Source organism: Pseudophryne corroboree, chromosome 5 (genome assembly GCF_028390025.1).
Source record: "Pseudophryne corroboree isolate aPseCor3 chromosome 5, aPseCor3.hap2, whole genome shotgun sequence".
In the NCBI taxonomy this organism is placed as follows: Eukaryota; Metazoa; Chordata; class Amphibia; order Anura; family Myobatrachidae; genus Pseudophryne; species Pseudophryne corroboree.
The window spans coordinates 694,497,025-694,521,281 of record NC_086448.1 but is presented as its reverse complement, the minus strand read 5'-3'; the positions used below and the strand labels follow the sequence as shown (position 1 = coordinate 694,521,281).

The following is a 24,257-nucleotide window of genomic DNA, read 5'->3' as shown; positions in this document are numbered from 1 at the left end:
GAACTGTACAAACAGATTTTGTGCAGTGTCTGCACTGCCCAGGACCTACTCAGCCGCTGCGATAGCTTCAGCCTGTTCAGGACCAGAATTGACGTCAGACACCCACCCTGCAAACGCTTGGACACGCCTGCGTTTTTCCAAACGCTCCCAGAAAACGGTCAGTTGCCACCCACAAACGCCCTCTTCCTGTCAATCTCCTTGTGAACGCCCATGCTAATGGATCCTTCGCACAAACCCATCGCTGAGCAGCGATCCGCTTTGTACCCATGCTACGCGCCTGATCATTGATCAAATGTACTTCAAACAAGAGAATAAGAGAGGGATATAGTAAGATCTGGGGAAAAGGATGTGAAAAGAAAGATGAGAGAGAGAGAGAGAGAGAGAGAGAGAGAGAGAGAGAGAGAGAGAGAGAGAGAGAGAGAGAGAGAGAGAGAGAGAGAGAGAGAGAGAGAGAGAGAAGTAACCTAGACCAGGGGAAGCTCAAAAAGGCAGGCTATCATGAGATTCTGAAAGCACAATCACTTAGCTAGTGTCCCTAGTCGATAAGACATAATACTGGTTGGTGAAGATTTATATATATTAGCCAGGAAAACCATATGGCGGTAAACTCAGTAAATTTATCTCTCGAGGCCAGAAGGATATTGTCCATGTGCAGATAGTAATCAATTCTAGAAAACTATGCTCTTTGAGTAGGAGGTGAGGTGGATCTCCATAGGGTAGGGATGACCGCACGAGCGTCATTGCTCAGGTGGCGAAGTGGAGACAGTTTATAATTTGACAATGATATTGGTGAGTGATTTAGCAGCCAGAAGGCCGGAGTGGAAGGAATAGTAGTCTTGATTAGATCTTGGGAGATAAGTAGAACGGAGTTCCAAAAGGGTCGGAGTAAAGGGCAGTCCCACCAAATATGCAATAGAGAGCCAACAGCATTCTGACATCTCCAACATCTATCAGACACAGTGGGATACATAGCATCTAAAAGAGAGGGAGGTCTATACCATCACATTAAAATTTAGTGTTGAGTTTCCCTGACTTGTATACAAATGGAGCTGCAATGAGTCTTGAGAAATATAGCTTCCCAATCTTTGGTCAAGAGTAAGAAACCCAAGTCTTTTTCCAAAGCTGATGTATAAGGAGGAAGCTCCAGAGAGGTGGAAGACTGAAACAACCTATATAAGGCAGAAATCGTGTGGGTTGGGCTGCATGAGGCAATACAAAGTCTTTCAAATGGGGTTAATCCTCTAGAGCAGGCCTGGCCAACATGTGGCTCTCCAGCTGTTGTAAAACTACAAGTCCCATCATGCTTTGCTACAGTTTTGCTATTAGGGAAGGCTAAAACTGTGGCAGGGCATGCTGGGATGTGTAGTTTCACAACATCTGGAGAGCCACAGGTTGGCCAGGCCTGCTCTAGAGGCTTGAGAGGCCCTATTGCCTGAATTCAAAAAGTGTCTGATCTGTAGTAATTACCAAAAATCAGAGTGTGGGATTTCGCATTTTGTTCGAACATCTGAAAATTGCTTAACTCCCGATGTAGTCATCAGCTGGCCGACCCGAAAGAGCCCCTCTACCGCCCAAGTATGAAAGTGGAAAATAAGGAGATCAGGCGCAAACTCCGTGTTAGCTAGGAAAGAAGCCAAAGGGCCAAATACGGATGAAACATGTGGCCATCGACGGGCTGTCTTTCAAAAGGAAAGAGTAGGAGAAATAGTAGGATGGACAGAGGAAGGCTTAGGGAGCTAAGGAAAAATTCGGAATATTGTTGTATACAGTATACAGTGCTTCCAACTCCACCCACTGTTTAGATTCCAGACTCCTGGTCCAGTCCAAAATTCTATTTTGCATGGTAGTATGTTTTAACATCTGGCAGTTGAAAACCACCACATCGGACATGTCTCGTAATAACAGCGCGGTTAATTCGGGGTCTTCTACGAACCCATATGAATTGTTGTATAAGTAACTGTGTGGATCGGAACCAGGAATATCTAACTCTAATCGGTGAAGTCTGAAGTATGTACAGCAGTTTAGGGAGAGTATTCATCTTTACCACATTTACCCTACCCAGCCAAGAGAGTTGCTTAAATACCATTTGCTATAGTCAGCCCTCATAGTCTGTAGAAGTGAAGAATAGTTCATGGAAATTAAACAAGTTAGGTCGCTTGGTAATTGGACACCTAAATATGTAATATGAGAAGATTTCCATATGAAAGGGAAGGACCTTTGGAGTTCATAGGTCAGAAGAAGGAAGGAAAACCTTTTTCAAGTACTCTTTCATACGAAGGCTCTCTAAAAGTAGGTCAGAGTTCGACAAGGGTTTACTGAGATCAGTGCCGTTTCTTGCGGCGGGCGAGCCGTGCAACCGCACGGGGCGCCCGCCGCGGCACTTTGCGGGTCCTTATCTCCCCCCTCCTCCCTCTTCCCGAGCACTTCTGCTCGGGGGGGGTGGAGTTTCGTGGAATGACGCGGTTACGTCGTGATGTTACAATGCAATCGCGTCATTCTGCGAAACCCCGCCCCCCGAGCAGGAGTACACGAAGAGGGAGGAAGAGCAGACAAGCTGGAAGGAGGAGGGGGCCCGACCCGAAGAGCGGGAAGATCCTCTTCATGTGTAAGTAGTCTCTCTCTCTCTCCCCCTCCCTCTCCCTTCCCCCCCCCCCCCCCCACTTGACACTTGCCTGCCGTACTGTGTCAAATGGGGACACTTGCCTGCCGTAATGTGTAAATTGGGGACACTTGCCTGCCGTACTGTGTAAAATGGGGAGTCTTGCCTGCGTAATGTGTAAAATAGGGACTCTTGCCTGCCGCACTGTGTAAAATGGGGACACGTGGGGGGGGGGGGGGGGGCGCATTTTGAAATCTCACACTGGGAGCCAAATTGGCTAGAGACAGCCCTGACTGAGATTATAAAGAGCGGAGTAATACGGTTTAAAACAGGCCGCTATGTCAGGAGTCTTAAAAGCATAAAGAGCACTTACTATCCTTCATAGTCCCAATAAACGTGGTCGCTCTTTGGGCTCGTAACACCTGAGCTAAAAGACGACCTGGCTTATTACCCCATTTATAATATTTAGAGTGATACCTACGAAGAGAAAGTTTAGTACTATCACTGAGAAGTTTATTCAACTGAGCTCTTGCGTCGGTCAACGCTATATAGTCCATTTTGGACAGAAACAATTTATGCTGAGTTTCAAGAGAGTTGATTGTTTTTAGTAAACGGGCAATGTGGGCCGTTCTTTATTTTTTCATAAAGGAGTCCAATTGTATAAACCTCCCCCGCAAAGTGCACTTGTGTGCCTCCCAGAGAATAACTTTAGAAATGTCAGTAGTATCATTAATAGCAAAATATTCAGTTAGCGTCTATTCAATCTCACCTTTGCAGTACTTGTCCTGCAATAGGGATTCGTTAAGACGCCAGGTCCAGTGACCTGGAGAGGGGAGTGGGACGATAGTGCCATAGTAACGGGGGCATAGTCCGTCCACGTTATAGAGCCAATAGATGACTCAACCAGGGAAGGGAGGTGCCTATGGCTTAGGAACAGGTAGTCTAGGCACGAATAAGCCTGGTGGGGATTAGAGTAGAAAGAATAATCACAGCCAGACGGATGAAGGATCCTCCAAGAATCGGCCAACTGGAGTTCATGAAATGTCACTTAACTCGATGGTACTTTCGTTGACAGGCCCTAGTGTTATTAGAAGATGAGTCAAGAGAGGGATCCATAGTCCAATTCAAATAACCGCCCAATACAACAATGCCTACAAGGAGAGACTCTAGTTGGAGGAGATGAGAGTGAAAAAAGGATACCTGGTCCTGGTTAGGGGCATACAATCACTAAAAAACGTGCATGTAAATATTTTACAGTTAACTACAAGCAACCGGCCTGGGACCGTTTTATGCACTGAGACATCAGAAACTGGGAGGTTTCTAGAAAACAAGGCTACTCCTTTGGATTTACTGTCTGGTGTATTGCAATAAAAGGCTAGAGGAAATCTACGGTTTGTTAGTGACGGGCTCCAAGCAGCAATCCTAAAGTGTGACTCTTGGAAGAGAGCAATATCGACTCTATCGGACCATAATGACCGAAGTAGGGCGGATCGATTTTCAGGGACGTTGAGGCCCTTAGGATTGATGGACATAATTTTCAATTTACCTGGCAAGGTCATGGAGGCCAAAAAACAATAAACAGTGTCATGATTCCTGGAAAAGTTCAGGAAAGGGGTGGGGAAGAGAGAAGAGACAAAGTATGAAAATGGAGAGAGTGGGGAACAAAAAACAAGTAACAATATTAACATGAAAAGAAAAAAAATCTGCTGTGGGGAGACTAATACACAGAGGAATCAGAAACCCAAAAGGCATCTTAGCCGGTGGCGGGTGTGGGGTTAGGGAGTCACTAGTAGGGGCACGCTGGTAACTAAGTAATCAAATAACATCATATCAAGCAGGGGTAATGGCTTAAAACATTTGCAGCATCGCAAGTGCAGATTAAATGGTGAAATGCCCATAGGACCGCAGCCCTCAAGCACCAGAAAGTGAAACTAGCAGGCGTAACTGATAACCGGACCATGACTTGGACAATGATGAAATTGATCTCACCAATGAGGAACGCAGTGGAGTCCAGCAATGTCAATGGTGAGAACAAAGAGTAGAAAAAACCTTGACAGAAACCAAATGTCTGAGAATCAGGTAAAGGTAACGTCGGAGTCCGGACAGGCCATGGGCACAGGGGATCTCTGCACCTTAGTGCCGTGGACCTCCTGCCATGGGGAGTATCCCTTAGTGGGAGGAGGTGCAGTTTGGCATGGTGAATTCCCAGTTGAGCAATGCAATTTTAGGTAAGCCAAGTCCAGAACAGAACACAGGTAGATCGTAAAAGGTGGATAAAGAATGCATATTTCCGGATGACAATACTTGTAGGGTAAAGGGGAAGCCCCAACGATACTTCAGTTGACGCTTCCATAGTTCGTCTGTCAGTGCTTTAAGAGCTTTCCGCTGCTGAAGGGTATGCCAGGAGAGATCTTGATATATGTATATCATTGTGCTGTTAAAGTCGACTCCGTCCAACTGCCGAACCTTGCGCATGAGGTCATCTTTATGAGAATAGTAGTGCAACCGACAGATGACATCATGAGGACGATTCGTCGGAAGCCCTTGTGGTCTAAGTGCGCAATGGGCTCTATCAAATGTGACTGTGTCACTCGGGTCATTACCCAAGACCTCATTGAAGATCTTCGTGAGGGCATCCACCAGACCCGATGGAGGGAAGTCCTCTGGCAAACCTCTAATATGAATGTTGTTTCTCCTCCCCCAGTTATCGAGATCCGTCAATCGGCCTTGTAGCGACCTAATCTCGGCCGACTGGGCAGAGATGACATCTTGTAAAGATCGCAAAAACACTCCAGTTGAGTCTTGACATTCTTCCAGAGTGGATACACGATCAGAAAGCTGAGAAATACTGTCTGACAGTAGCCACTTCAGCTGGCGGGGAGGATGCAGGAGTATATGGGGGGGGGGGGGGATGCAGCAGTATCTGGGGGGGTGGGGGGGATGGGCTGGAGGCTGAGAGATCTACCTTAGGCCTGGACAGAGTGGGCTGTAGGAACGGCCTCATATCTGTCTGGGACATAGTTCTTTCGGTAGAGGTGTGTTACGTTTCTGGGAAGCTTTCTTGTTCCTGACCATAATGCGGATATAGAGAGTTGAACAGAGGGTCAGGGAGGTCAGGGCATTCAATAGTTACTTGTTTACATAATACGCTATAAAGGAAGGGCCCGTAACATTACGAATCCCAGTGGATTGGCATCAGCAAGCCATTAAGGAGCTATGGACAGCATCATCAGAAACAAAAGTGTAATCGCCCACCTTGCTACAAAGGGGTGTGGTTCGTTTTATCGACAGTGTCTAGGTCGACAATGTTTAGGTCGACCACTATAGGTCGACAGTCACTAGGTCGACATGGATGGAAGGTCGACAGGGTTTCTAGGTCGACATGTGTTAGGTCGACAGGTCTAAAGGTCGACATGATGAATTTTTTTTCTTTCTGGTGTCGTTTTCTTCGTAGAGTGACCGGGATCCCAAATTAGTGCACCGCGTCCCCTCGCATGGCTCGCTTCGCTCGCCATGCTTCGGGCATGGTGCTTTCGCTCCACCACCGCTTCGCTCGGCACACTTTACCGTTCCAATCGTAGTCCACGTGGATCGTTAAGTATTAAAAAATCCCCCCCCCCCCCAAAAAATGTGAAAAACTCATGTCGACCTTTAGACCTGTCGACCTAGCACATGTCGACCTTCCATCCATGTCGACCTAGTGACTGTCGACCTATAGTGGTCGACCTAAACATTGTCGACCTAGACACTGTCGATCTTCTGACCGGATCCCGTATAGAAATAGATAAAGCAAACAGGAAACATTCTGGGAGGTTGTAATACCAGAGACCCCACGTTATATCCAGTGGATGTTAGCAATGAAAAGTCCATGTGAAATAATAACAGTAGCTATGGCACTATGTATGCTCCAAGCTAGTGAGCTCAAATGAGAGAAGCTGAGTAGTTGGCAAATGCACTCAGAATCAAAAGGAGGAAAGGGTACTGTATGTGTGATGCAGGAAGGATTGAACCTTCAACAGTAATGCTGGGTGGTAATATGTACAATAAAAGGAGACTGCAACCAGGACTGCAGACTATCAGCAGCCTGCACCCTGAAGCTGCAGTGTCTAACCTCCGCAGCCTTCCAAGATGGCCGCCGCAGGGGAACTGGAGAAGGAGGGCTACCGTGTAGTCAGTGTTGCAGGCTCTGTACAGGGAGCAGAGGTGGCGCTACCAGTCCTCCACTGCAGCGGGGCTGCAAACACTGCTCCCGGACTCAGGGCTGAATTCGCTGCCAGCAGGAGAGCATGGCTTCCGGACCTCTGCCTTGCCGCAGTTCTGGCTCAGGTGTGTACTGCAGGTCCCGGCTCGGTAAAAGGGAGAGGGCCGCAACCCGCAGGGACGGGAAATCACGACTCCCGGCCCCGCAGCATACCCTAACCACTCAGGGGCGATCAGGTAGGCAGGGGGGGGATCTCTTTGGCAGCAGGGTGGCACCACAGAGAAGACGGGAAAGCCCGCTGGAGAGACCGATTCCCAGGAGCTCTGGGCACTCACGTCTGGTCAGTTCGCCTGCCAAGCCACGCCCCCCATTTGTACATTCTAATTACTGTACCATGTCGTTTTTAGTAAACATAACGGTGTACTGGTTAAGTGGCCTGGCAAAAACTAGCCCATTTTTGTGTCTGTGTTCAGGGCATGCGGATTGTAAGCGGCTTAAGCACCACTGACGCAGGGACTGATATGATGGACTAAAATATCTCTGTAAAAACTGCCAAACTATATAAGCCCTATATAAAAGAATGTTAATAAATAACTAGTAAAATGGATCTTGCATACCATGCATCACCTTAGCCCAGCACGGTGCAATACTTACTTCAAGTTCCGACGCAGGGATCTCTCCTTGGCGGGAAGGGGGAGAAAAGCGCGTTCCCCCCCTCAGGATGCACATGTCCATCTCAGGAAAAACCATTCTGCATTGTTATATAGGTAACCTGACATAGAATACTGTTAATACTTTACTGCCAAGGTTTTACCTAAACTACAGTAAAGTAATTCGGGATGAAAGCTAAAACCTGATATAACATTATAATCCAATATATATAGGAACATATTGCAAACATAAAAAAATTATCATAATGATCTTACCAGACCATGTAGCATTTCATACAGGACAGAACCAAGACACCACCAATCTACTGTATTATCATACGGCTGTTTCTTTATGACTTCGGGGGCTAAATACTAAAAAAAAAAAAAAAAAAAAAGAAAGAAAAAAAAAGTACATCTAAATGGACATCAAGTGAAAGTATAAAACTACATTTGTGTGAAACAGAGAGGTAACCATGTATCTACTACAACCTAAAGAGGTAGTCAGCTGGTAACATTAAAAAACTGCTATTATAAAGTGACCCCCTTTAAGGTGCATATTAATAGGGACTGGGTGCCTATTTGTTATTATCTTATCTGTACGTCTGAGTGTAATCAGTTTTAAAGTGGGTGGGGATAAAACAGCCAGCAGCCAATCAGATCCATGGAAGGTTTATAGTAGCTGGAGACAGGTGTGCGCTTATTGTTAGTATGCATCACCTGCTCATTTGAGTGATTGCTCTGTGACATCCGCAGTATCCGGGTATGATCAGGAGAATCCGCAGGTGAGCAGGAACTTAGATAATGGAATGACCAGAACCCGCTGATAGCACAGATTACTGATCTAAAGCTCGGCACACACCTTCCGACGGTGCAATACAGCAATGCTGCCATGTAATGTAATGATACATTGGCACAGCAGTACACACACTCTGCTGTCGCAATGTAATGTTACATGCTGCATGCAACAACGCATCAGGCATAGAATCGTCCCATTAGACGTGCAGCATGTCCAGTTGGATGAATTAAAGAATGACAGCAGTAAATGACAGACTGGCGGTGCATGCAATACGATGATCGTGGAGATTGGTCGAAAGTACTGATTCCTCACAATAAATAGTGTATACAGGGCTCAAGGCTACTATGAAACTGGTACAGGAGGTGTCAAATGCACATACTCCATATATCCAACCTGCTGGCACCATAGATCATGCAAATGGATAGATTATTTGTATTTGCAATTACAGCTATCATATGCTATGTTGCAAGACTTGTTCCACCTACATTTACAGAGGGATTTTTCTTTTTAATCTGTACTACTGGGTGTGTATAAATTGGTGAATGCTGATCGATAGTGACTAAGGAGATTCCTGGGCAGGTCAAAGCATCCGGGTAAGTACTGGGGATTTTCTTTCAAGGTGGTTCAGTATTACAAATAATAAAAAATAAATAAATGAACAAAACCGTGATAATACACTTTATTTATCTACCGGTGCTGGCAGGTTAGCCTGCCCAAACACTACAACTACACCAAGCCTGCAGACAGGCATCTGCCACTGTAACCCTGCCAACATGGGGGGTCATTCCGACCCGTTCGCACGCAGCGCTCCTTCGCTGCGGTGCGAACGGGTCGGGACTGCGGCTGCGCGGTGCCCGCAATACGCACAGTGGTCGCCGGGCAGCGACGCCGCTGGCGCAGAAAGTGATCGCAGCAACGATCGCATGAAGATTGACAAGCAGGAGGCATTCCGGGGCGTCAACTGACCGTTTTCAAGGCGTGGTGAGGCGAACGCAGGAGGATCCAGGCGTTTGGAGGGCGGATGTCTGATGTCAATCCCCGGGACCTTCGTCGCTGGATCCGCCGCACAGGGTAAGTGACTCATACCCTGGTCTTGTCTTGCAGGAAACTTTTTTAGCATAGCAGGGCTGCACAAGCAATCGCAGCCCTGCTATGCTAAAATACACTCCCCCATAGGCGTCGTCAAGTTGATCACAAGAGCAGCAAAAAGTTGCTACGTGCGATCAACTCGGAATGTGGGCCATAATCCCGGGACTATGTGCCTTTCCCACAACTCAGGGCCTGCTTCAGTTACCAGTCCGAAAAGAGTTATTGTTACAGGGGAATCTTCCCAAAAGAATATACCATTGTTAATGAAACATTTGGTATACAACGTTAACATTTTTAATCAGTTACCAACATTTTACATTTATAATTGCCTCCCTATTTATCATAACATTTAGGACTGCAGATTTGCCTCAGATGGATTAGAGAGGTAGAACTGGAAAGGAGCATGAGATTTTCTGCCATTCTATTTATACTTCTGATGAAGAGGATGATTGTTATTGTTGTTGATTTGTAGGGTGCCACAATGCTCTGTAGTGCTGGACAGTGTGGAAAATACAGTAAATAACAACATGAAGTGGAGATTTCAATTAGCTGCAGGGTTTATCCCATGGGTGCGGGGAGGGGGGGTAAAAATAGCCTTTTCACAACACAGTAAATCAGGGGTTAATGTACGCTAACCGACTGATTCTGCGTAAAATGTGGACCTCATGGGTGTCCCCATGCGTTAAACCCCCAATGGTGCCTTTTCTCGTGAACTGTTCCTACTGTAGCATCACCTGAGGCTGCCCGCGAGAAAAAGTCCACCCTCTGCCATTAATGCTCGATGAAAACCCTGCGGCTAATTGAAATCTCCCCAATAGATAGACAAAATAAATACAGATAAACACACAAGAGGAGGGATGGCCATGCTCATGAAACAATCTAATGGGAAAAAGGGAACAGCTGAGACCAAAGCAGCACATAGTGGAGATCAGGACAGCAGCGCATGGAAGAAGAGGTGGGAATGGGAGGTGGCTATTACAGATGAGGCAAGGTGCTGGTCAGAGGCAGATATAAGAGGGCGCAATGGATAATATAGTGTGTAAACCTAAAGAAACGACTGAAACAAAGTCAGAGCACACTCATAGCATGAGAACAGAGTGAAGGCATGGGCACAGCTACATCCCCAGTCGGAGTAGGCAGCAATAAACAATTATCTTGTGAGGAAAATCACAGGGCAGATGGCTAATAGAACGATAATGCACGCAAAAGGTCAGGGCTAGTCAAATATTAATTTGAGGTCTGGCTAAAAGGCATACAGGATAGTGGATAAGGATCCTAGGTCAAGCTACAAACAGGAAATAAAATCAGACAAGATTGCGCCAAGCGGTTCTTATCTGCCATAAAATTCTAACACCAACACAGCAGGGCAAGAGCAATAACACACAGGCTGAATGCTGTAACCAGCAACATGAGATACCCCTGATCACTTTATAAAGCACCTAGACCCAATCACAGCGCCTCCCACAGCCCTGCACTCTAGCTATGACTCGCATACACATAGGGTGGGAGTGACATCACACTATCTGGTCAGAGGAGAATTATGGAGATCCTGGCAGGGAGTGGTCTAACTTTAACTGCGTGACGGAGGATAAGGGGAGCCAGTTTACGTATTTACAGAGTGGCGTGGCAGGAGAGGATAGCGGATTTCGGAGTTGGAAGAAATTGTGATGGTACTGACAATGAGTGAGATTTGAGGGGTAATGACACAGGGTGAAGTGTATCAAACCTTATAAAGAGAAAAGTGAAGCAACCAATCATTTATCAAGTAAATTTAAAAAAAATATTTTTGAAACTGGATTGGTTGCCATTACCAAGTTCTCTTTAGAAGGTTTGATTTATTTTTTCTCTTTTGGAGAAGAAAAGAAAAGCTCCATTTTGGAGATGTTATAATGTTGTGATACCCATGTGCAGATAGACTAAGCTGGGTACACACTGGGTGATAGATCAGCCGTACAGCGCTAGCCGGTCAGCGGGTGTGTACTCCCGATATGTCTTTGAATGACATCATTCACAGGCATATCACATCAGTTGTACAGCACAGCTGATGGGCATTATATCTGAAGATACAGATGTGCCTAAGCTCAGCTTGCAAAAAAGAGTCAAGGTAAACGCAACTCGTTTCCCGTGAATAGTGTACCCGCAACTATTTGCAGGCATGGGCATATGCTTCCGCTGCAAAAGAGATCAATGGAACGGTCGTATGCTGCTGCTAAGCCTGCCAAGCTGCACATAATCGCTGCCTTCTGCAGGCAATTAAATGCACAATGAGCAGGGACACATCTGTATATCGGTGCATCTGGCTGTATGTGTGGTGCTACAGAGACTCCCCAAATGGAAAGACTATAAAGGAGAATTTGACAACCAAGGAAAGGACCTGCAGAATATAGTTCAAATAAACAGTAGATATTTGGGGGTTGCTATATGAGAACTAAATCATCATATATCATTCACCCTTTTCATATATCATTCACCCTTTTATTGCCACTTTCCCCTGAATACAGAACACCACTTCCACATAAATCGCAACATTAGCAGAAAAGCAGCAACTACATTAATTTGTTATATTAAGTAAATCACTTAAAAAATCTCAATTCACATTAATTACCTCTGGTGTCCCACAAAATGTGAGTGTTTTGTCAGAATTAGAAATTCCTTCTTTGCAAAGTCCAAAATCTGTTAAAACAATATGACCCTAAACCAAAAGAAAGGTGAGTGTTAATGCACAACACTTTCTCATCTTAACTAAAAACAAAAGGACAAACTGACAACAATATATCAAACTTTACAAGACAATGGGTGGTATCCTATTAGTCGTGGTAAAATAAATAAATATACTTTCCCCTCTGGAGTCCTATGGCGGCCGGAACTAGTGACATAAATCACTGAGAAAATGGAGCGGCAGACATTTTCCCGGTGATTCGCACATGTGCAGTATATATGTCTCCGAGAATAAGGTGTGGGCACCATTTTCCTGGAGACCTGCACATGCGCAGTAAAATCAGGTACAAACTTTGAGTCTGCAGCGATGCGCCCACTGACAGAGAGGAAGGGGGCATGCAAGGAACCTCCACACGGGCCCCCTCCTCTCTTAATCCGCCCCTGTATGAGCTAAGGGGTCTATTTACTAAGCCTTGGAGAGAGATGAAGTGGATTGAGAAAAAGTACCAACCAACCAGCTCCTGTCATTTTTAAAACCCAGCCTGTAACATGGCAGTTAGGAGCTGGTTGTCAGATACTTTAAGCCAGATGTACTAAGCCTTGAAAAGTGGAGAGTGATAAACTACAAACCAACCAGCTCCTAATTGTCCTTTTTAGGAGCTGATTGGCCGGTACTTTATCACTCTCCACTTTATCACTTTTCAAGGCTTAGTACATCTGACCCTTTTTATCTTTCCACTTTATCTCTCTCCAAGGCTTAGTAAATAGACAACTAAATATTTTCTGTAAATGGCTGTATAATATCTGCGCCACATAAACTTTTATAAATAAATCGCCCATTAATTGCTGCTCAGTCCTCTGCATAAATATTATACCAAGTGCAAGCTTGTTTTCCATGGCTTTTTCCATCCTATCTCCTGTACTCATCATTTAAGTTACACAACCTATTAACAATTATATACATAAAAAAGCTTATAGAAAATAATTACCTCAGAGTCCAAGAGGATATTTTCTGGTTTCAAGTCTCTGTCAATAAGATGTAATGTCTGGTTAGAACTCCGAACCCATTTGAATAAATACTAAATCATCATAATAAAAAATAGGAAAGACCTACCTGTATATAATTTGCATTGAGTGTAGGTAGCCCAAGGCACTGGCAATTTCTGCAGCATAAAAAAGTGCCCTTGGCTCAGCAAAATATCGCTCTCTTTGCAGGTGAAAGAACAGCTGTAAGTGAAGATTAGATGGTCACCCACGTTAGAAGAGTACAGTCCCTTCATAATGCAGCCTGCAGTGTTCTCACATTGTTTATGGCTTTGTATGTTGCATGCAAACTTATTTTATATACATTTTACAAGAACATGTATTGTTGAAGCCTCATCAAATTACTACAGGTCCGTCACAAAATTCCAAACCCAGGGAATGTATATTATAGATGGAAACAGGCAATATGGTACCAAAACCTGCAACAATGGATCACAAATAAAATAAAAAAAAAAAAAGGACCAAACAGTCTGGTCAGCCGAGGTAGGTACTGGACTGGATTATATATGTGGTCACTCACTGCCCGCTTGTGGGTACAGATTCACTGATTGCTGTTCGTTTCCAACTCCTGTGTGACCCATCACTGCTTGCTTCAGTCCATAATGAGTCCCCCTACCCTCCTTTCTTCCCAAATGTTGCTCGCTTATTTGTACTTTGATTATCATTTGTATTTTTGCTACATGTGTGCATTTTGTGTTCATGTACAGCGCTGCAGACACCTTTTGGAGCCATATAAATAAAAGTTATTATTAAAAATAATAAAAATAAATAATAATAATAATAATAATAACAATAATAAAATGCATTTGCCATTTCCCAACCCTTTACGCAGCTAAACCTGATTACTATGGGCGCGATAACGTGGATCACTTTAGAAAGGAGATTGGCCCTCATTCCGAGTTGTTCGCTCGCAAGCTGCTTTTAGCAGCTTTGCACACGCTAAGCCGCCGCCTACTGGGAGTGAATCTTAGCTTATCAAAATTGCGAACTAAAGATTAGCAAAATTACGAATAGACACTTCTTAGCAGTTTCTGAGTAGCTCCACACTTACTCGGCATCTGCGATCAGTTCAGTAAGTTTCGTTCCTGGTTTGACGTCACAAACACACCCAGCGTTCGCCCAGACACTCCTCCGTTTCTCCAGCCACTCCCGCGTTTTTCCCAGAAACGGTAGCGTTTTTTCGCACACACCCATAAAACGGCCAGTTTCCGCCCAGAAACACCCACTTCCTGTCAATCACATTACGATCACCAGAACGAAGAAAAAAACCTCGTAATGCCGTGAGTAAAATGCCTAACTGCATAGCAAATTTACTTGGCGCAGTCGCACTGCGGACATTGCGCATGCGCATTAGCGACTAATCGCTCAGTTGCGAATAAAAAATAACGAGCGAACAACTCGGAATGACCCCCATAGGGCGGTATTCAAATGATATATAGGTGCGTAGGATAGAAAACATGTGTCAATTTCATACAAGGAGCAGTTGGGTACAAGGCATGACATTGTTTCAGCGATCTGTGTCATAAACACCTCACAATTTCAAGTCATACACCATGTTTTTCTGACAAATATTTTGTGTTCTATGAGTTCCTTACTCTCACCTATTCAAAGGGGTCTGTGATGACTAGAGGATCCTCTTACAGCTTATGGGGTAGTAGTAGCAGCAGCGGTATATAAGTAAATTACAAGAAGAACTGTACTACAGCTCACCCTCTGGAATTCAACCTACAGACAGCTACGTGCAATAAGGGGTTCAGTATGAAATGCCGGCGGTCGGGCTCCCGGCGACCAGCACACCGGCTCCGGGAGCCCGACCGCTGGCTTACCGACAGTGTGGCGAGCGCAAATGAGCCCCTTGCGGGCACGGTGGCGCGCTACACGCGCCACGCTATTTTATTCTCCCTCCAGGGGGGTCGTGGACCCCCACGAGGGAGAATAAGTATCGGTATGCCGGCTGTCGGGATTCCGGCGCCGGTATACTGTGCGCCGGGATCCCGTCAGTCGGCTTACTGAAGACCACCCGCAATAAGAACCCCTGCAAATGCGTTTTGTTACATTATGTCCCTAGTACTAAACAGATGCAGCATTTTTATGCAAAACACACATCTGCGAGTCAGGATAGCGGTTTTGCTGGGATTGTAAAATGGTTCCTTCCCTGACAGGAGGAGCTGGGTAGATCCTACAGTCCTAGCTTAAAATGGGCCTTGAACTGCAGTGACATGCAAAAATAGATTCACTTTGAATGTATGGGTGCTTTCCCTGATTGCAAGTAAAAAAAAGACATCAGATTTAAAGTATAGGATGCCTCCTGGGGCTGTAGACCCTCTTTCTGCCTACAAAGACTGCACTTTGAAAGGTGCTAGGAAAGTCTGTTATACAGTAGTCCTCTTTTACTTCCAATACCACCCATGTGCATTTCATGCAGCGAAGCACAGCTACTGTACAAGGGCACAAGTACAGGATTAACAAAAAGGATTTAAACAACGCAATTGCCAACTGTACTAAATGGTACCCGGTGGTAGAACAACAGTATTTAGGTCGACAGTCTGTAGGTTGCCCACTATTGGTCGACATGGACAAGGTCGACACAGTAAAAAGTCGACAAGGGACAGGTGTATAAATGAAAAGGTCGACATTACTTTTTTACAATTGTTTTTAAAATTTAACTTTTTCATACCATCCACGTGAACTACGATTGGGAATAGTAACCTGTGCCAAGCGCAGCAAGGCACCTTGCCCACAGCACGGGGATCGAAGCGAATCATGCAAGGGGATGCGGTGCACTAAATGGGGTTCCTGGTAATTTTAAGCAAAAAACGACACCAAAAACAAAAATATATCATGTTGACAATTGCATGTGTCGACATTTTCACGGTGTCGACCTTTTTCCAGTCGACCAATAGTGGTCAACCTATTGACTGTCGACCTTATCCAGGTCGATCCACTGATCCATAAACCGTAAAAAAAGTCACATCTAAAGCCCACTCTTAAGGGGGATATTTATCAAAGGTTGGAGAGAGAGAAAGTGGAGACAAATAAAACACTAACCAATCTACTTCTAACCATTCCAATTTTCAAAAATTGCATGTAAAATGAGAGAAGCTGATCTCTCCACCTTAGGAACAGAACGCTATGGGGCAGCTACAAAAACATCAACATGGTTATGCAAACATGATGGATTTAAAAAAAATGATTATTATCATTTATTTATAGAACCACAAAATTGTGCATTGCTGTACAGAGCAAAAATATCAAACGGGAACAAAGTAACAAAATTATATATATTCATACTTACATGTGTTGCCATAGTTACAAGTGCATAGCTATTGGCTAAGTTAGCCTAAAGGCGCATCTGCACAAATAAGTTTATTGCCACGGAGCATTTGTTATATTTTCTACATAACCTTCCATATGTATAATATTTGGGGGGATATTTAATTAGTGCCGGGTTTTCAGACATCGGAAAACCGGTACTAATTCAACTGCTATTCCATCGTGGGCATTTTCCACAGGTTTTGCTCCGTTTTCGCCATGCCTTTTAAATTTTTTGGGAGGGATGAATTGGCATGGGCGAAAACGGACCAAAAAAACTGGCGGAAAGTGCAGTTGACTACCCCCCTTTATCTGCAACACAAATCATACTTTGGACTCAATAAAGAATATGCAATCCAGCATGGACCATATAACCTGACTTTTACACAACAAATGGACAGGACAGGCTACTGCTACTGCAATTTAGGAGGGAGGAAAGAACTAACTGAATGCAACTCACACAAAACTTTTTATGTTGATGACTGGAACTCAAAAATGAAAATACTGTACAGTATATAGCCAAACACACAGTAAAAAAACAACAACAAAAAGAACCCCCCCCCCAAAAAAAACAAATAAACAAAAAGATCACAGCACCATGTTACAGTACATTGGATTGCACATAAATCTGTTCTTTAGTTCCTTTTTCTTGTAAGTGGTTAACCAATGACTTCCTGTCCCAATATTAAGCATGACAGAGTGTTTGAGAGCAAGTCATTGTGCAAGCAGCTCACACTTTATATACAGAGATATTGAATGGCCCTGGTCTGTACAATGGGGGTCATACCGAGTTTTTCGCTCATTGCCGATTTTCGCTATGCTGCGATTTGTTGCTAATTGCGCATGCGCAAGGCACACAGGGCGCATGCGATTAGTTATTTAACTAAAAACTTGGATCCTGCGGCGCTTTTCAGTCGCTCTGCTGATCGGTAAATGATTGACAGGAAAGGGGCGTTTCTGGGTGGTAACTGAGCATTTTCCGGGAGTGTGCTAAAAAACGCAGGCGTGTCAGGGAAAAACGCAGGAGTGTCTGGAGAAACGGGGGAGTGGCTGGCTGAACGCAGGGCGTGTTTGTGACGTCAAACCAGGAACTAAACGGACTTAGCTGATCGTAATCTGTGAGTAGGTCTGGAGCTACTCAGAAACTGCAAATAATTATTTATTATCAATTCTGCTAATCTTTCGTTCGCTATTCTGCTAAGCGAAGATACACTCCCAGAGGGCGGCTGCCTAGCGTGTGCAATGCTGCTAAAAGCAGCTAGCGAGCGAACAACTCGGAATGAGGGCCCATATACAACAAAAGTTTGAGTGCACATTTAGCATTTAATTGTAGACAACTTCTTGGAGAGAACTTCTTCCAAAAAGACTGAGGGGTTTAATTATCAGCACTTCTGATTGTGTTTATACCCGATATTTAAAAGGGAAACTAGCTGTGTCTTGCTAGTAAAAACATTACCCTTTTAAATATTGTGCATACACATGATCAGAAGCAACAGGTTTTACAACCCTACATTCCTAAATAATCCCTGATTTCTCGGTGTCTGTCACAGGGGGCGACTCAATTGCCATTTTGTGCATCTGCCACTAGCAATGAAATTTTTCTGCCGTGTGGGCCTGATTGCAATGGGTGCCAGTATTTCTGTTCGCCGCTTCCCGAGGTGGCGAGCATAAATGCGCAAAAAGTGTCCCATTTGGGTGCCCAAACAGAACTTTTCGGGTTGCGGACGGTGCTTTTGGTTGCTTCAAAATTAATGGGTGCCTGACTGTAGCAACAACTGAATTGCTCCGACGGGCGCCCATAAAAACAATTGATTCGTCCCCACAGAGGCTTGTACATGTATCATTGCATTAAAAGAACACGTTTGTTTCGATATTGTGCAGTATCACAATCAAAGGTTTACCCTTTAATGTATTGATTTGTACAAGCCCTCCTACAACGGGATGCGTTCAGGATCCAGACAGACGTGTAAATGCAGACGCCCGGGATCCCAAAAAAGTCCGGTAATCCCGTATGGCGACTGAAGCTTGCCACTGGGGCCGAACCGTGTGAGGGGACTCGCTGTGCTTGCTGCTGGGATTCCGGCGTCGGTCTCCTGAACGCTGGGATCGCATACTGAATTCCCTTCAACTTTTCCCCTAAAGCCATTATAAAAATGTACCAAAATTGTTTATTACCCTTGGATACTATACAGCGCAGCTGAGAGTAGAGCAGTTTTGTATCATATTCAAGCACAATTAAACTGAACAACTCTGACTACATTATAACAAAGAAAACAAAAGCTGCCAAAAATATAAGGCACTGTATTTGCAGAGACATGTATAATTTAATGTCAAATTAAAATAACCTTTAGGTGGGAAAACTTCTGAAGTGCAAAAGAAATGAATGAACATGACCCTACCTCTCCTCCATTGATGAAATCCAGAACGAAAAAAAGCTTGTCTGAAGTTTGGAATGAATAATGGAGATGCACCAAAAAGGGGTGTTTTACATTTTTCAGCAGCACGTTTCGTTCAGCCATGATGTGTTTTTGCTGAATAAAACACAGAAAAGACCAAGAGAGAGTTTTTGACCGATCACAGAATTGTGCAAATATGACGCCATGTATTTTTCCAGGCAAAATTTTGTAGAGTTTATCAAAATCAGGGGCGTGCGGTGAGCTAAATGGCTCAGGAGGCACTGGCTAGCACCAAAGCCATATTTACATGAAATTTATGAGCCAAAGAGTACTGTATATCTGGGCATTATACACAGGTGCAGCAGTATAAACTCCTGGAAATTTGGTGAGTATTGATCAGAGATGGGCAGAAAAGACAGGAAGAGGAGACACTGCCTCACCTGCCATACACTTTTTACTTCACAGTTTGGCTATAAAACTGATTAGAATAATGCAAAGAAGATATTTCAAACATATTCTTTGTATTTTTCATATACTTTATACAGTCAAAACTCTAGTACAAACGTTAGTATGACAGGAAAGGCTCAGCCTCACCCCACCGCACGTCACTGATCAAAATTTGCGGGTGTATAATTGTCTAAATATTTTTCAAAATAAAGTATTCAATTGCCCTAATATATATACATATATATAATATATTTACCTCTTTTTTGTTGAGAATTACTTTCTTCTGTAAAACTTTCACTGCATAATACCGGCCATCAGATTTCCCCCTTGTAAGGACGACCTAGTATAATTATAAAGAGGCTATTAACATCATCCACTGTAGCTGTAACATGGCTAAAGGTCAGTGTAATGCACAGCTAGATAGCCTGTAGAAGTGTTGTAAAACTGCAAGTCAAAGCATTACCTCTTATGATGGAACTTGTAGTTCCACAACAACTGACAAGCTGTCTTTGCGGGAATAGATTATTTTCTGGAATAACCAAATCTCACCTTTCCAAAGCTTCCTTTACCGATCAGTCTGAGGTATTCAAAGTCTGAAGGCTTAGCACTGCAATGAATAGAAGATTCCACAATCAAACAATATGTTAAAGCAGCTTACTGTAGAAAATGTATTCTATCTATATATATATATATAATATACACATATATATATCTATATATATATATCTATCTATATATATATATATATATATATACATACATACACACACACACATATATATATATATATATATACACTGCTCAAAAAAATAAAGGGAACACTTAAACAACACATCCTAGATCTGAATGAATGAAATATTCTTATTAAATACTTTTTCTCTAACGTCCTAAGTGGATGCTGGGGACTCCGTAAGGACCATGGGGATTAGCGGCTCCGCAGGAGACTGGGCACAACTATAAAGAAAGCTTTTAGACTACCGGTGTGCACTGGCTCCTCCCACTATGACCCTCCTCCAGACCTCAGTTAGAATCCTGTGCCCGGCTGAGCTGGATGCACACTAGGGTCTCTCCTGAGCACCTAGAAAGAAAGTATATTTAGGTTTTTTATTTTCAGTGAGATCTGCTGGCAACAGACTCACTGCAGCGAGGGACTAAGGGGAGAAGAAGCAAACCTACCTAACAGGTGGTAGTTTGGGCTTCTTAGGCTACTGGACACCATTAGCTCCAGAGGGATCGACCGCAGGACCCGACCTTGGTGTTCGTTCCCGGAGCCGCGCCGCCGTCCCCCTTACAGAGCCAGAAGCACGAAGAAGGTCCGGAAAATCGGCGGCAGAAGACTTCGGTCTTCACCAAGGTAGCGCACAGCACTGCAGCTGTGCGCCATTGCTCCTCATGTACACCTCACACTTCGGTCACTGATGGGTGCAGGGCGCTGGGGGGGGGGCGCCCTGAGGGCAATAAATAACACCTTGGCTGGCAAAATATACATCATATATAGTCCCAGAGGCTATATAGATGTAAAATTACCCCTGCCAGTATCACAGAAAAAGCGGGAGAAAGTCCGCCGAAAAAGGGGCGGGGCTTCTCCCTCAGCATACTGGCGCCATTTTTCCCTCACAGTTCCGCTGGAAGGAAGCTCCCTGGCTCTCCTCTGCAGTCTGAGAATACTACAGAAGGGTAAAAAAGAGAGGGGGGGCACTAAAATTAGGCGCAGTATAGATATATATATATATGTAATATATATATAAAAAAGCAGCTATAGGGAAAACACTCATTGATAGTGGGATCCCAGTGTTAAATAGCGCTCTGGTGTGTGCTGGCATACTCTCTCTCTGTCTCCCCAAAGGGCTTTGTGGGGTCCTGTCCTCTGTCAGAGCATTCCCTGTGTGTTTGCGGTGTGTCGGTACGGCTGTGTCGACATGTTTGATGTGGAGGCTTATGTGGTGGCGGAGCAGATGCCTGTAAATGTGATGTCACCCCCTGCGGGGTCGACACCTGAGTGGATGGTGCTGTGGAAGGAATTACGTGATAGTGTCGACTCCTTACATAAAAGGTTTGACGACATACCTAATGTGGGACAGCCGGCTTCTCAGCCTGTGCCTGCCCAGGCGTCTCAAAAACCATCAGGGGCTCTAAAACGCCCGCTACCTCAGATGGTTGACACAGATGTCGACACGGATACTGACTCCAGTGTCGACGACGAAGAGACTAATGTAACTTCCAGTAGGGCCACACGTTACATGATTGAGGCAATGAAAAATGTGTTGCACATTTCTGATGTTACCCCCTGTACCACAAAAAAGGGTATAATGTTTGGAGAGAAAAAACTACCAGTAGCTTTTCCTCCATCTGAAGAGTTAAATGAAGTGTGTGAAGAAGCGTGGGCTTCCCCTGATAAAAAGATGGTAATTTCTAAGAGGTTACTAATGGCGTACCCTTTCCCGCCAGAGGATAGGTCACACTGGGAAACATCCCCTAGGGTGGATAAAGCGCTCACACGCTTGTCAAAGAAGGTGGCACTACCGTCTCCGGATACGGCCGCCCTGAAGGAATCTGCTGATAGAAAGCAGGAGGCTATCCTGAAATCTATATATACACACACAGGTGTGATACTGAGACCGGCTATAGCTTCAGCCTGGATGTGCAGCGCTGCTGCTGCGTGGTCAGATTCCCTGTCAGAAAATATAGATACCCTAGACAGGGACACTATTTTGCTAAACGTAGAGCATATAAAAGACGCACTTTTATACATGAGGGATGCACAGAGGGATATTTGCCGGCTGGCATCCAAAAATTAGTGCAATGTCCATTTCTGCCAGGAGAGGGTTATGGACTCGGCAGTGGACAGGTGATGCAGATTCCAAACGACACATGGAAGTTCTGCCTTATAAGGGTGAGGAATTGTTCGGGGATGGTCTCTCGGACCTCGTTTCCACAGCAACAGCTGGGAAGTCTACATTTTTACCCCATGTTCCCTCACAACCAAAGAAAGCACCGTATTATCAGGTACAGTCCTTTCGGCCCAATAGGGGCAAGCGGGTTAAAGGCGCGTCCTTTCTGCCCAGAGGCAGAGGTAAAAAGCTGCAGCATACAGCCAGTTCCCAGGAGCAAAAGTCCTCCCCCGCTTCCTCTAAGTCCACAGCATGACGCTGGGGCTCCACAGGCGGAGCCAGGTACGGTGGGGGCCCGTCTCAAAAATTTCAGCAATCAGTGGGCTCGCTCACGGGTGGATCCCTGGATCCTTCAAATAGTATCTCAGGGGTACAAACTGGAATTCGAGACGTCTCCCCCCCGCCGTTTCCTCAAATCTGCCTTGCCAACCACTCCCTCAGGCAGGGAGGAAGTGTTACAGGCAATTCAAAAGCTGTATTCACAACAAGTGATAGTAAAGGTGCCCCTACTTCAACAAGGAAGGGGTTACTATTCCACAATGTTTGTGGTACCGAAACCGGACGGTTCGGTGAGACCCATTTTAAATTTGAAATCCTTGAACACATATATAAAAAAATTCAAGTTCAAGATGGAATCGCTCAGGGCGGTTATTGCAAGCCTGGACGAGGGAGATTACATGGTATCGCTGGACATCAAGGATGCTTACCTACATGTCCCCATTTACCATCCTCACCAGGAGTACCTCAGGTTTGTGATACAAGATTGTCATTACCAATTCCAGACGTTGCCGTTCGGTCTCTCCACGGCTCCGAGGGTCTTTACCAAGGTAATGGCGGAAATGATGATACTCCTTCGAAGGAAGGGAGTTTTAATTATCCCGTACTTGGACGATCTCCTGATACAGGCGAGGTCCAGAGAGCAGTTGTTGGTAGGGGTAGCACTATCTCGGGAAGTGCTACAACAGCACGGCTGGATTCTAAACATTCCAAAGTCACAGCTGGTCCCTACGACACGCCTGCTGTTCCTAGGGATGGTTCTGGACACAGAACAGAGAAAAGTGTTTCTCCCGGAGGAGAAGGCCAAGGAGCTGTGATCTCTAGTCATAGGCCTCCTAAAACCAAAACAGGTGTCGGTGCATCACTGCACGCGGATCCTGGGAAAAATGGTAGCTTCCTACGAAGCGATTCCATTCAGCAGGTTTCATGCAAGAACCTTTCAGTGGGACCTGTTGGACAAGTGGTCCGGATTGCATCTTCAGATGCATCGTCTGATAACCTTGTCTCCAAGGACAAGGGTGTCTCTGCTGTGGTGGCTGCAGAGTGCTCATCTTCAAGAGGGTCGCAGATTCGGCATACAGGACTGGGTCCTGGTGACCACGGATGCCAGCCTTCGAGGCTGGGGAGCAGTCACACAGGGAAGAAACTTCCAAGGACTATGGTCAAGTCAGGAGACTTCCCTGCACATAAATATTCTGGAACTAAGGGCCATTTACAATGCCCTAAGTCAGGCAAAACCCCTGCTTCAAAACCAGCCGGTACTGATCCAGTCAGACAACATCACGGCGGTCGCCCATGTAAATCGACAGGGCGGCACGAGAAGCAGGACGGCGATGGCAGAAGCCACAAGGATTCTCCGATGGGCGGAAAATCACGTGTTAGCACTGTCAGCAGTGTTCATTCCGGGAGTGGACAACTGGGAATGAACTTCCTCAGCAGGCACGACCTCCACCCGGGAGAGTGGGGACTTCATCCAGAAGTCTTTCAAATGATTGTAAACCAGTGGGAAAAACCACAGGTGGACATGATGGCGTCCCGCCTAAACAAAAAGCTAGAAAAATATTGCGCCAGGTCAAGAGACCCGCAGGCGATAGCTGTGGACGCTCTGGTAACACCGTGGGTGTACCGATCGGTTTATGTGTTCCCTCCTCTTCCTCTCATACCAAAGAACTATACTCATTGTTCCGGATTGGCCAAGAAGAGCGTGGTATCCGGAACTTCAAGAAATGATGTCAGAGGACCCATGGCCTCTACCGCTCAGACAGGACCTGCTGCAGCAGGGGCCCTGTCTGTTCCAAGACTTGCCGTGGCTGCGTTTGACGGCATGGCGGTTGAACACCGGATCCTGAAGGAAAAGGGCATTCCTACGCTGATAAAAGCTAGGAAAGAAGTAACCG

At 45.1% G+C, this 24,257-nt stretch overlaps 1 protein-coding gene across 6 annotated transcripts in view; it reads right to left on the bottom strand.

The window, feature by feature from the left end:
• Positions 1 to 24,257, bottom strand: part of SGK3 (serum/glucocorticoid regulated kinase family member 3) — a 230,589-nt gene that overhangs the window by 27,760 nt on the left and 178,572 nt on the right. For 5 of the 6 annotated variants that reach the window (XM_063923849.1, XM_063923847.1, XM_063923850.1 and 2 more), the window contains 7 exons: positions 19,742 to 19,799; positions 19,449 to 19,532; positions 18,749 to 18,880; positions 13,108 to 13,220; positions 12,983 to 13,019; positions 11,941 to 12,027; positions 7,727 to 7,822 (listed from right to left, as the gene is read on the bottom strand). In XM_063923849.1, coding sequence (XP_063779919.1) covers positions 7,727 to 7,822; positions 11,941 to 12,027; positions 12,983 to 13,019; positions 13,108 to 13,220; positions 18,749 to 18,880; positions 19,449 to 19,532; positions 19,742 to 19,799 — 607 coding nt within the window. The remainder of the gene's footprint in view (positions 1 to 7,726; positions 7,823 to 11,940; positions 12,028 to 12,982; positions 13,020 to 13,107; positions 13,221 to 18,748; positions 18,881 to 19,448; positions 19,533 to 19,741; positions 19,800 to 24,257) is intronic. The other variant, XM_063923853.1, reaches the window with a different exon arrangement.